The 12,715-nt window shown below is 40.4% G+C and overlaps 1 protein-coding gene across 1 annotated transcript in view; it reads right to left on the minus strand.

The window, feature by feature from the left end:
* Positions 1-12,715, minus strand: part of elovl6 (ELOVL fatty acid elongase 6) — a 105,575-nt gene that overhangs the window by 13,106 nt on the left and 79,754 nt on the right. Inside the window, 1 exon segment of the mRNA XM_072582439.1 lies at positions 466-617. Coding sequence (XP_072438540.1) covers positions 466-617 — 152 coding nt within the window.

The following is a 12,715-nucleotide window of genomic DNA, read 5'->3' on the forward strand; positions in this document are numbered from 1 at the left end:
GCAATGGCTATCATCCAGAAGCAGGATTAAAATTAAATAATCAAGGAGAAAGTGAGGACTGCAGATGCTGGAGATCAGAGCTGAAAATGTGTTGCTGGAAAAGCGCAGGTCAGGCAGCACCCAGGGAGGAGAATCGACGTTTCGGGCCCTTCCTGAAGAAGGGCTCATGCCTGAAACGTCAATTCTCCTGCTCTTTGGATGCTGCCTGACCTGCTGCGCTTTTCCAGCAACACATTTTCAGCTAAAATTAAATAATGTCCATTTTGGCTGACCCATAGCAAATTCTTTTCTTCATTGTTTTAATTTTTCTATGATCAATGAAAGAGTGTCTTGAATACATAGAGACCATGGAATAATTTTAAACTTGTTCACGAGTTGGTGATAATATTTTCGTAAGGTAAGAATTTCTCTATATAAATATTCTAAAACACTTAGCAAAAGCATAAAACTGTTTTCCATACTTACCTAGCTCAGGTGCCTTGCTCAACACAAATGCATATGCCCAGAATTTGCTGATCGGTCCATTGTAGAAGCCTTGGTCACAAACAGATTGCTTCAAGCCACTGGTTGTCAGGATATACACCATATATGCTCCAGTACGGACAGCACCAATAATACTTCGAGGAAAGAAAGGACAATAAAAGGATATGGCAAAATATTACTATAATGACAATATTTACGTAAAGCAACCACATTTTTCCTCAAATTATGCAAATCACTCTTCATCAACATTACAACAGGAGAAAAATTATGCAGTTATATTTTACAGTTTTTGCATAATAAAACTGTATTTTCACTTAGGTTGGTCTTGTGCAAAATGTTTTCCACAAAATATGAAATTAAGCAAGAGGCAATAATGCACACCAATTAGCTTCCTTGAATGAAGATACTCTGAAATCTGGTACATTTGAAATTCACACACAAGATGGATTGCTCAAAAGTCAACTCATTCATGTGACCTTTATTTCAATTTTCTATTCTTGCAGGTTCTGATAATAAGGTTTTTCTACATATTTTTCTGGACATCTGAAAACATCTTTATACTTTCAAAATACAAGTCAAAACTTGCTGTTTCTGGAGTCCAAAAGCTCACTAATAATGTGATTGATCGATTCTTTAAAACTCTTGATTCTTGAAATTCTATGATGTGTTAATCTGCAGTTAATGTCCAGATTTTTGCTTTATATTTCAAAATAAAGTTCATTCATTTCATTATGAATGTCAAGCAGTAACACATGCAATCACATTTATGACTAGCATTTGAACACCAAAGGAACAAAATATCTTTGTGTTTGATGCACTTTGCTCAACAACTCAGAACAATTTGTTCAGAAAATTGCCAGCTTTATAGGTCCTGTGCTACTAAACATGCCCCATTGTTGGGTGACATCAAATACAAGTTTTCAGCCTCCTGGTTTTTACACCTGGAATGCTCCGATGTGAGAAAAATTCCGCAGACTGAAATCCAAAATAAATTTTCACGAAGGAAACTGATGCTCGCCAATCATACATGAATGGTTCTCACACTCGTTATTTATTTCTTTCCAAATGGAATAAACAAACCCAATATCTAAACCTAAAGAGTATATAATACGCATACAAAAGTATTGCGTACAATGATCATTTTAACAACCATAACGAACTACTAAATAGTTACAGATGTCAATGCATAAAAGTGTGCCAACATTGTATAGTATGATATATTTGAATATTTAAGAAGTTTCTCTTTTAAACAAGACAGTGAACTCACCTCACAACCATCACCATGACTTGGAACTGTGGGTCTACCTGGCAATCCTCATGCTGCCTCAGCACTCTGCCTCATGTACTTTTGTCATACATGACGCAGCCATAACACTCATACTATCCTGTAAAAATGGAAAGGCTGCACTCTGCTCCTGTGGCATCAATCCCCAACTTGAAACAAACCTGTATCCGACTTTTATTCAATGACTGCATGGCCTCAGCAGCAGTCGACAGTGTTGAGGGACGGCAACGAGCAGTGGAACTGGTCAGTACCTGTGGAAGTTTTATGGAGGAAGGCTGACCTTTGTGAGGCAAAGGCTTCAGAGAGAAATACAGATGAAGGATTCCTTAATCAATTTGTGAACCACCTGCTCATTGAAAGTAAATATTCTACTGTCCTATTTTAGTCTCAAGTTATTTTAATATTTGTAAAGACCTGATGCCATGGGAATAAAGAAGCCTACTTCACGATCATTGCACTCCCATGTGCTTAAATCTCACGTTACATCCTGGACCCATAGAAAGCCTCCATGAACTTTGGGTTCAAGAACTATGGTGTTGAGTGCCCAGTCTGCAGCACCACAGCTCACCACCATCCTAGAGTTACAGATTGGCATAGACTTCATTGTCAGTCAATTCATTCATGTGACCTTTATTTAACTTTAATATTCTTGCAGGTTCTAATAGTAAGGCTTTTCTAAGCATGTTTCTGGACATCTGAGAAGATTTTTTTATAGTCCCTAAATACAAGTCAAAACTTGCTGTTTCTCGAGTCGAAATGCTCAATAAAAATATGGCAAACCTCACAGATTCTTGAAATTCTATATGACGTTATATTGATCCTTCTTCAGAAGTGATTGCAGTTTGGAAAAGGTTGGCATATATTAAGATGGAATGGGATGGGATGATGGGGAGGGGTGTGGGAAAACGATAGGTGGATAAGGAACAGAGAGAAAACCAGTTGAGCAGACAAAAGAATGGTAAAACTTGGAAGAATTAATAGATACCTAATAGGGACCATTAATGGGTTGTTTGTGGTAGCAACCCATATGATGACAAGGCCTGGTGAATGGTGGTTCAGATAAAGGACATGGGAGAAGGGGCTCAGGCCCGAAAATTATTGAACTCTATACAGTCCAGAAGGTTGCAGGGCCCCCAGGCAGAAAATGACATGTTTTTCTTCCAGCTTACACTGAAGCACTGTAATAAGCCAGAGAGGAAAAACATTGGTCAGGGACCACGGTGGTGTGTTGAATGGCAAGCAACAGGAAGCTCAGGGTCATTTTAGCAGACACAACATTGGTATTCTGCAAAGCAGTCTGCACTTCATCTCCCCAATGTAGAAGAAACTTTATTGTCATCAAATACAGAAGACTCGATTGAGTGAAGTGCAAGTAATTTGTTGCTTCACCTGAATGTTGTGTCAGAGGCTGTGGATAGTGAGGTTGGGGGAGCAGGGAGAAGGTAGAGGAGTAAACACACAGGTATTGCATGGGAAGTTGCAACGGGGATGTATTTGATGTAAGAGGAGTGGACCAACGTTTCTCCGAAGGAACAGTCCCTGCAGAAGGCTGACAAGGGAGGGAGGGAATGCCACCTAGTGACAAAAATGACAAGTAATGATCCTCTGGATGTGGATGCTGGTGGAAAGATAGGTGAGGATGAGAGGGACCCTCTCGCTGTTTTGGGAGGAAAGAGATGGGGTGAGGGCTGAAGTGCAGGAGATGAGCTGGACATGGCTGAGGACCCTGTTGACCGCAGTAGTGGGGAAATCCTCAGTTGAGGTGGTGGTGAACATTCTGGAGGCACCCTTGAAGTTAGCATTATCAGAACAGATGCAATAGAGAACTGGGAGAATGGAATAGAGGTAACTGTGGGAGTCAGTGTGATTTTTTAGTGGATATCGGTGTCCAGTCTATCCCCAGAAATGGGAATAGAGATGTCAAGGAAAGAGAGGGAGGAGTCAGAAATGGACCAGGTAAAGGTGTGAGCAGGGTGGAAATTGGAAGCGAAATGGGTGGATTTTTCCAATTCGTGGGGGGGGGGGGGGGGGGGGGTGCGGAGGAGAGAAGAGGTGCGGAGGAGAGGAGAAGAGGTGGGGAGGAAGAGGGCAAGAAAAGTTCCACGTACCCCACAATGACACAGGCATAACTGCATAACCCATGCAGGTACCTACAGCCAATTCTTTGATCTGAAGAATGTGAGAGGGGTTAAAGGAGAACTTGTTCAAAGTGAGGATGAGCTTGGTCAGGCAGAGGAGAGTGGTGGAGGATGGGGATGGTTCAGGCCTTTTTTTAAAACAGGAAAAAGGAAAAAGAGTCCTGAGACCATCCTGATGAGGGATGGACATGTAAAGAAATTGCACATCAGTGGTAAAGAGGAGTCGGCTGGAGCCCACAAACTGGAAATTCTGAAAGTTATGTAAAGCAGGCAGAAAAATTGCAGATAGAATTGGGGACTGGACAAGGGGTCGAAAAAAAGAAATGAGTCGAGGTAGGAAGAGAGGTGGTCTGTGGAGCAGGATCAGGCAGAAACAATGGGTCTGCCCAGGCAGTCCTTCTTGTGAATTTTGAAGAGTAGGTAGAAGTGAGCTATATAGGGTTAGGGTTGAGGGTTCTAAGAGCTTCTACTTGTTGGAACAGGCTCAAGGGGCTGAATGGTCTACTCCTGCTCTTGCATTCAATGCATCATCTTAACCAGTTTGTTTGCTTTCATTTGTTTTGATAGCACCCTCCTGATGAAAACACAAAATCAAACTGTATCACAATAACTGGCAAAATATTAATCAATAAGTTCATATCTAGTCCCATGAGGCTTCTGCAAAAACAAAGTGAGTTTTGTATGTATAGCTAAGATAATTAAATATAAAACAGAAACACAATCCTTTCCTTTATGGAAGACTTTAGTCTAGTTGCATCTCAAATATGGTGTCCAGATTCATGGGGAAAGTGAAGCTCTCCAAACAGTCAGTCAGTCTGCACAACTGACAACTAAGAGGCATTAAACTAGGTGTCAGAGTAGGCTTTGAGTGTTAGGGAGTTATACTTTGAGATGATGATGTGTGTACATCAAGATGGGATGAGACTAGCCTGATGGACCAGTTATCCTTTCCTGATGTTTCTGGGTATCTATTAATTATCCCCAGTAGCAACAATGCTAACAGCATTGCGCAATTTTCCTATCAACATGGCTGCAGAATTTATTCTGGATCTTCTGATCCAGCCTATGAAAGAAACGTGCAGTGCAGAATCCCCCAGGGAACATAATCAAAAGTAGAGTAGGGTTATGAAGGGGACTATTTAGTTGGACATTTTAAAGTGAAGATTTGTGTGGTCATTACAGTTGGATGATTGTGGTAAAAATTAAGTGATTGGGGTATAGTCAGTTTCAGGTCAGGATACAGCATCAGCTATGGAGTTACCTGGACTTTATTCTGGGGCAAATATCCAGGTACAGTGGAACAGTCCAAAAACTCTGTTTCTTGAGCAGCCGTTCACAGAGGATCCCAGGTAGCTGATGAATTACACATCAGAGGTTTAAACTTCCAGGCAATGTCCAACTGCATCTGTGCATCAGAGATCTGCAAGGTCTCTGATGCACACAGGCATGCATCTTCAGTTGCATTTGTGATCACTGACCTTTGGACCTATATGTACCTATAACACCTCACCCCCACCCCAAAATATTATATAATGTGTTTGGTTTATAAAGGATCCATTGAAACCCAGGAGGCACGCTGCAGACATTTTGGTTGAAACCCCATTCCCCCATATTGCAAAGCAGTCACCAAGAACAATAGGAACACCTCTGCCTGCAAATCTGTGAGATGCTAAAGAGAAACAGGAACTGTATTATAAATAAAGCTTGTCCATTGCGAAGCGGATACTGAGTCAATAAACCTGACCCAAATGTCAAGCCATACTCTTATTTTTAGAGGAGTATCTCAAAAATATAGGATGAGAGAAATTGATGGTTTAAGTGATGGTCTAAACTATTTATTGCGTTGTAGTGCCTGCTAATGTAAGCAATGCAGATTCTAGCTAAAGTGTTCATAACAGCAAAATAAACTGCTTACCCCAGCAGTCTGTTTTGAGAGACACATCAGCTGGGATTCTAGAAGCAAGGTAACAGCATATTACTGTACAGTGGTATTCTTACAATATAGTATATTTACAAATATAAATTGGTGGCACTTAATAATAATACTTTGTCATATTCACATACGTAGAATTTATCACAACCAATTAGACATTGATGGCCAAGTAATCAACAAATGTATTATTTACAGCACTTGATTTTTAGGTTTGAAACATTTGGATTTGCTTGTGCATGTTTCATCTGCCACACAAGTTTTCTAAGTCATCAGATTATTTATTATTAATTTGAATTATAAGTTTGAATCCTAATACAGCATACAAATAAGTTTTTCAAAATTTTCAGGCAAAATACAAGAACAATTAACAGGAAGAAAACAGCTTTGATAAATAAACTAACATGCAAATGGGAGGTTGACAAGACATGAGAAAGCATTGTCCATTACATTCCTTCGCTCATTTTGACAAAGATAATGGTTCATTTTGAAACAGATTTATTGCGTCTCAAAAACCTGATTCAATGGAGTACAAACCACACTGATTTTTATAAAAAGTTGAACCGTGAAGGAACTCCTAGTCTGAATTCTGAAGTACATGCCAATTTGCTTCATTTCAGATCAAACTTTGTCATCTTAATAACAAACACATGTACCTAAATACCTGACAGGCAACAAATAGACATTCTGAAGGGCTAAATAATAGACACAAACAGGCACATGTGCCAGTAAAATCTATTTGTCCAGATTGGTGTATTTGTTTAAAAAAAATTAAATTAATCAAGGTAACAGCTAAATTTGAAAGAGCAAAAGATTAATGATGTTTTCATTTCCTTTAATAAAAGTGGTTCAATACAGATGGACATGGAAAATCAAAACACCAAGAATAAAAGTACAGATAATTGACTCCAATCGCAAAGACATGGATCATTTAGGAAAAGAAAATAACTAGACTACAGTTTCATTAGTTCTAAGAAAATGGAAATGATTCCATACACATCTCTGCACTTCAAAGGAATGTCAAACATAATGGTTAGGATGGAAAGTTAGGGTGTTTTTTTAAAATATACTTTCATGGGATTTATTGCTCATCTTTAACTACCTTTGAACTGAGTGGCTTGCTAGGCAATTCCAGAGGGCAACTAAGAATCAACAATATGATTGTAGATTTTGGGTCACATATCCAAAGTTTTTATATACTAATATTTTAGCTCAGTTCCAGTTACTACTAATTTGAAGCTGTGGCTTGAACCAGTGACCCCAGTACAATAGCCTGGGCCTCTGGATTACTAGTCAAGTAACATCACCACTATGCCAACATCGCCCTGGTACTCCACTAATAAGATGAATGAGAAATCATCATACAAAACATGATGCGGAGGTACTGGTGTTGGACTGGGTGGACAAGGTCAGAAATTACACAACATCAGGTTATAGTCCAACAAGTTTATTTAAAATCACAAGCTTTGAAGCACTGCTCCTTTGTCAATGAAGTGATGCCTGCATCAATATGCACATTATGTCAAAAGATTAATTGGCTGGTGACCAAATCTTCTGCCCACTTATTATTAACAAATCATTTATTGCTTTGCAACTTCTAAGCTTGCACATTGCAGAGGGCTCAACTTATACAGAGGATTATAAAATACTAAGGAAACACAATTCATAATCAATGAGATTTCAGTAGTAGTAATTGTTGGTACTTGACCAACCAAGCATACCATTTGAAAATAATATTTCAGTGGCTCATATGAAGAATTACTGGTTAAGTCTTATTTCTTGGGTCACAAGACTGAGGAAGAGAATGGAGGTTGTGGCGAGCATTAAACCTTTGACTGCTGATAGGAGTAAGATTTTGATTAATACGCTCAGTTTCATGAAGACAAAAGGAATTTGTACGTGCATGATACCTTTTCCATTAAAAAAAAGCCATTACATAGCCAATCGCTGCTGAATTCCCATTGCAACACCTTGGTCAATTATAATTCCACTGCCTGGTCTGAGAATTGAGACTGACACTTAACTATCAGAATCTCCACGGCAATGATGGCTCAAACAATCAGCATCCTCTTATTCTGCACTAAATGGCATCCATTTTTCAAGTGTGTTTCTTGTGTCCTAGTTTTAATGAGTAGAGACAAAATAATTCAACTTCTTCGATTGTTTTAAGCAAAGTTTAATTTCTGTACTACCAAACATTTTTGCATAAAAATAATAATCAAAACAAGCCATTTAGCCCAGTTTATAGTGAAGTTTATCTTTCACAAAACAGTAGTTCTAATCTAAGAGTCATGGAGATGTACACCCTGAAACAGACCATTCAGTCCAACTCGTCCAAGCCAACTAGATATCTTAAATTAATCTAGTCCCACTTGGTAGCACTTGACACATATCCTTCTAAGTGATTCCTATTCATTTACTTACCCTTTTAAATATTGTAATTGTACCCAACTCCATTTCCTCTGGCAGCTCATTCCACACACTTACCACCCTCTGCGTGGTAAAGTTGCCCCTAGGGTCCCTCTTTAATCTTATCCCTCTCACCTTAAACCTATGTCCTCTAGTTTTGGACTTCCCTCCTCTGGGGAAAAGACCTTGGCTGTTCACACTAGCCATGCCCCTCGTGATTTTATAAACCTCTATAAAAGGTCACCTCTCAGCCTCCAGTACTCCAAGGCGAACAGCCCTAGGCTATCAGCCTGTCCATATAACTCAAGCTCTCCAACTCTGGTAACATCCTTGAAATGGTTCAGAAAAGATTTACAAGTTTCACAACTTCTTTCCTATAGCAGGGAGACCAGAATTGTATGCAGTATTACTAAAGTGATTGAACCAATATCCTGCACAGTCACAACATGACCTTCAAAGTCCTATACTCAATCTAGAACGGTTAGTTCTAATGGTGGTAAAAGGGGAATTTTATTTATATTTGGATGAGAGGTGGGCATCACTGGCATGGTCAACATTTTTTCTTAGATTCCCTACAGTGTGAAAACAGGCTCTTCAGCCCAACAAGTCCACACTGACCCTCTGAAGAGCAACCGTCCCAGACCTATTCCCCTACATTTACTCCTGACCAATGCACCTAACACTACAGGCAATTTAGCATGGCCAGTTCACCTAATCTGCACATCTTTGGACTCTGGGAGGAAACCCACACAGACATGGAGAGAATGTGCAAACTCCACACAGACAGTTGCCCGAGGTGGGAATTGAACCTGGGTCCCTGGCGCTGAGGCAGCAGTGCTAACCACTGACCAACCGTGCGGCATTTCCTAATCACTGTCAATGTAGGGGTTGCTTGGAGAGTCAATGGTATTGCTGTAGGTCTAGAGTCACACATAGATCAAATCAGGTAAGGATAGCAGATTTCCTTCTCAAACAAATAGGGCATTGATGAACCAGATAGGCTTTTTTGCCAATTTTAATTTCATTGTCACCATTAATGGGACTGGTTTTCAATTCTATTGTTTATTCATTGAATATAAATTCCACCAGCATTATGGTGGGACTAAAAGGTAAGGACCACGCCTTTCTACTTTTGCTGTTTGAAAAACTTGGGACTGAAATGATAAAGAACTATTATTTTTAAAACAATGTGCTTAAAAGAGTGACTGCAGTTTTGAAAACAAGTCACAAGACTCATGGCAGGCAAAACTCACTATAAACTGAAGAAAACCCTGCAATGGTCGCTGCAAGCTGTGACTCTATAGGTTTTCAAGAAAACTAAGTTTCTGTAACTGCTCCAGAAATAACAAAGCTCAATTTCTATCCTGTTACCCTACTGAACCCATAAGAAATTGGAACACTAGGAGGCCATTCGGCTCCTCAAACCTGTTCCATTCAGTAAGATCAAAGCTGAAATAGTAACACTGGGAAAATACAAAAACAATTTGCTTTAATGTAGCACCTTAAACTAATGTTATTTCCTTATTCCAACAGAATGACAGTTTCTTACAGCTAATAGTTCACTGCGTTGACTAAATGCAGAAGAGCTTTTCTTTATTACTCATGTAGTCTTGAACCTAAACAAGGAATCACACTGTCACAAGGAGTAGTGTACAGCAGAACTATTTTTTCTGAACTTCCATTGGTATAACATACCATATAGTTTTCTTAGAAATATATTCTATAAATTGAGTTGTACATTAAAAAGAGATCTCCATAGTCAAATCAGGCCTTTAAATTGGTCAGATCACTTGAAATTGACTTTTCTTATTGTTCTTTATGATTCAGACTCCAAATATTTCAAAGGAAAAAGACTTTCAGACAATAGTTCAGAAAGCCTTTCAAATCTTAGGTATTGAAAAAAAGCTCAAAATATAAAGGGCAGAAATTTAAAAATTGTTCATACCAAGGTGGCTTTCCCACTAAGCCACAACTGGTCAATAATTGGAGGTGGGGTCAGAAAACTGAGGTTAGGCAAAAGCGAGGACTGCAGATGCTGGAAACCAGGGTTTAGATCAGAGTGGTGCTGAAAAAGCGCAGCAGGTCAGGCAGCAAAAGCCCTTCATCAGGATGCTGCCTGACCTGCTGTGCTTTTCCAGCACCACTCTGATCTAAACACAGATAACGGAGGTTCCCAAGTCAGCAATTAAAGGCCACGTCCTTCCCAGCCTTGATTATGAAGTTACCATGAGTTGTTCAGGGACAGGGTGGATACCTAGGATGGAACCCTGCTCAGACCTGAAGAGTAAAGTGGGACGCCTCCCTTTCTACATCAGAAATCCTCACAGAGCCTTGCCCCTGAGGTGTTTCTTCCTTCTTCTGGCCTCTCCATCAAAAGCTCCAGCTAACCTGGGCTGCCTCTCTATGATGAGAGGCACACCATCAACTTTTGGAGACCAGGCTGTTACCTGAATGAGGAGCAGAAGATCCAGTGCCAAGAAATTAATGATCTTCAGTGTGCTAAATGGCTGTGGGATTACTGTGATTGCAAGATGGTGGGGCAAGAAACCTGCATTTAAAAAATCATGCCCAAATCCTTAGTACCAAAAGTGGATATAGGAAATTTTCACTAACTTATCATATATCATTCATGTTGAAGGATGATAATGGAGACTTAATACAGCCACAACCAAAAGGTACTTATGAGAATGTGTATAAGGCATGAGCAGGTGCGGAAAGAGTTAAGTTTAGGGTTGCGGGACAAAGGCATGACTTCGACCAGGTAAGAACTTGCAGAAAACAATGAGGTTCTGGAGGTAGTGGTTTAATGAGGTGCAGAACATCTATTGTGTAATGCCAGATGGCTTAATCTTTACAGCTAATGCTCGCTGATTGTAATCATCACCCAATCAATATAGATGCTACCTTATTTGGATGCTGCTCCCTGTAAGTGACTATATAATTCTTTAAGAACCTACTGTTCGAGAGATGACTGAGAACCCATGTCTTTGTGTACACAGATGGTCGCGCTCTCTCTCTCTCTCTCCGGGACTTGGAATAAAAATGAAAAAAGTAGAGCCATTCTGTGTCTCTGAGCACTCGCTGCCAGTACTGCCATTAATCTTACTGCCAGTACTTAACACACAGCATACAATGATTATAACAATAAAAATGACTAGTCTATGCAATAGATAGAATCTGCAGGATCCTCCCATGTGGAAAAAGAAGTTCACTAGTAAATTTCATAAATCCACAGACCTTAGTGACCACTGCACCCCCTCCAAGGGGAGTAGAAACGAGCCAGTTATCCAAAATCTCCTTCAGTAAAATCCAACTTGAAAGCAAAATTCCGTCTGACCTTCTGATTCACTCCACAGAGAAATCTGAATCCTGGCATTGCACAATGGATGTTCTTCACTTGGTTAAACCACTACCCTTGCCTACAGCACCTCATGGTTTACTGCAAGTTCTTATCTGGTCAAAGTCGCACCAGCTGAACCTTTGTCCCGTAACCCTAAATGTAACTCTTTCCCTATCTGCTCATACCTTAACACACTTTCTCACTTAGGAAAACATCTCCAAACAAACCTGTAGTCTCAGATCACGGTCAACCACTGCTCAAGATGAGGCTGTTTTATGCTCACCTCACACACACCACACAGCCTGTATGCTTTGTTCTGACTACGAAGGAAGACTGGAGTAGGTTGTAGTCAAACAGCAGTCAAGGGAGACAAATAAACTCTTGAGGCTTCAGGCAATTGCTGTTCTTTATCTACATGGAATTTGTCACAAGTTATTGTTAACAATGTTTCAATTTGCTGCAACTATGATTGGTGCTTTTCAGTTCTGCTGCACTCTTGCATGGCAGAATGCCCTTTTATTTGATTAGATTACTTACAGTATGGAAACAGGCCCCTTGGCCCAACAAGTCCACACTGACCCTCCAAAGAGCAATTCCCCCTACACCTAACACTACGGGCAATTTAGTATGGCCAATTCACTTAACCTGCACATTTTTGGACTGTGGGAGGGAACCGGAGCACCCGGAGGAAACCCACGCAGACATGGGGAGAATGTGCAAACTCCACACAGACAGTTGTCAGAGGCGGGAATGGAACCCGGGTCTCTGGCGCTACGAAACAACAGTGCTAACCACTGTGCCACCGTACCGTCCATTGCTCAATAACGAATAGCGATGGTATTTGGATTTCTCAAATTACTCTGTTCCTTCATCCTCCACTGACTGATGCAGGAAACAGAGTAGCACTGTGGCTCAATGGTTAGCACTGCTGCCTCAAAGCACCAGGGACCCGGGTTTGATTCCCTCTCGGGCGACTGTCTGTGTGGAGTTTGCACATTCGCCCAGTGTCTGCATGGGTTTTCTCCAGGTGCTTTGGTTTCCTCCCTCAATCCAAACATGTGCGAGTCAGGTAAATTGCCTAAACTGCATTAGTCAAGGGTAAATATAGGGTAGGGGAATAGGTCTGGGTG

This window comes from Chiloscyllium punctatum, chromosome 1 (genome assembly GCF_047496795.1).
Source record: "Chiloscyllium punctatum isolate Juve2018m chromosome 1, sChiPun1.3, whole genome shotgun sequence".
NCBI classification, from domain to species: domain Eukaryota; kingdom Metazoa; phylum Chordata; class Chondrichthyes; order Orectolobiformes; family Hemiscylliidae; genus Chiloscyllium; species Chiloscyllium punctatum.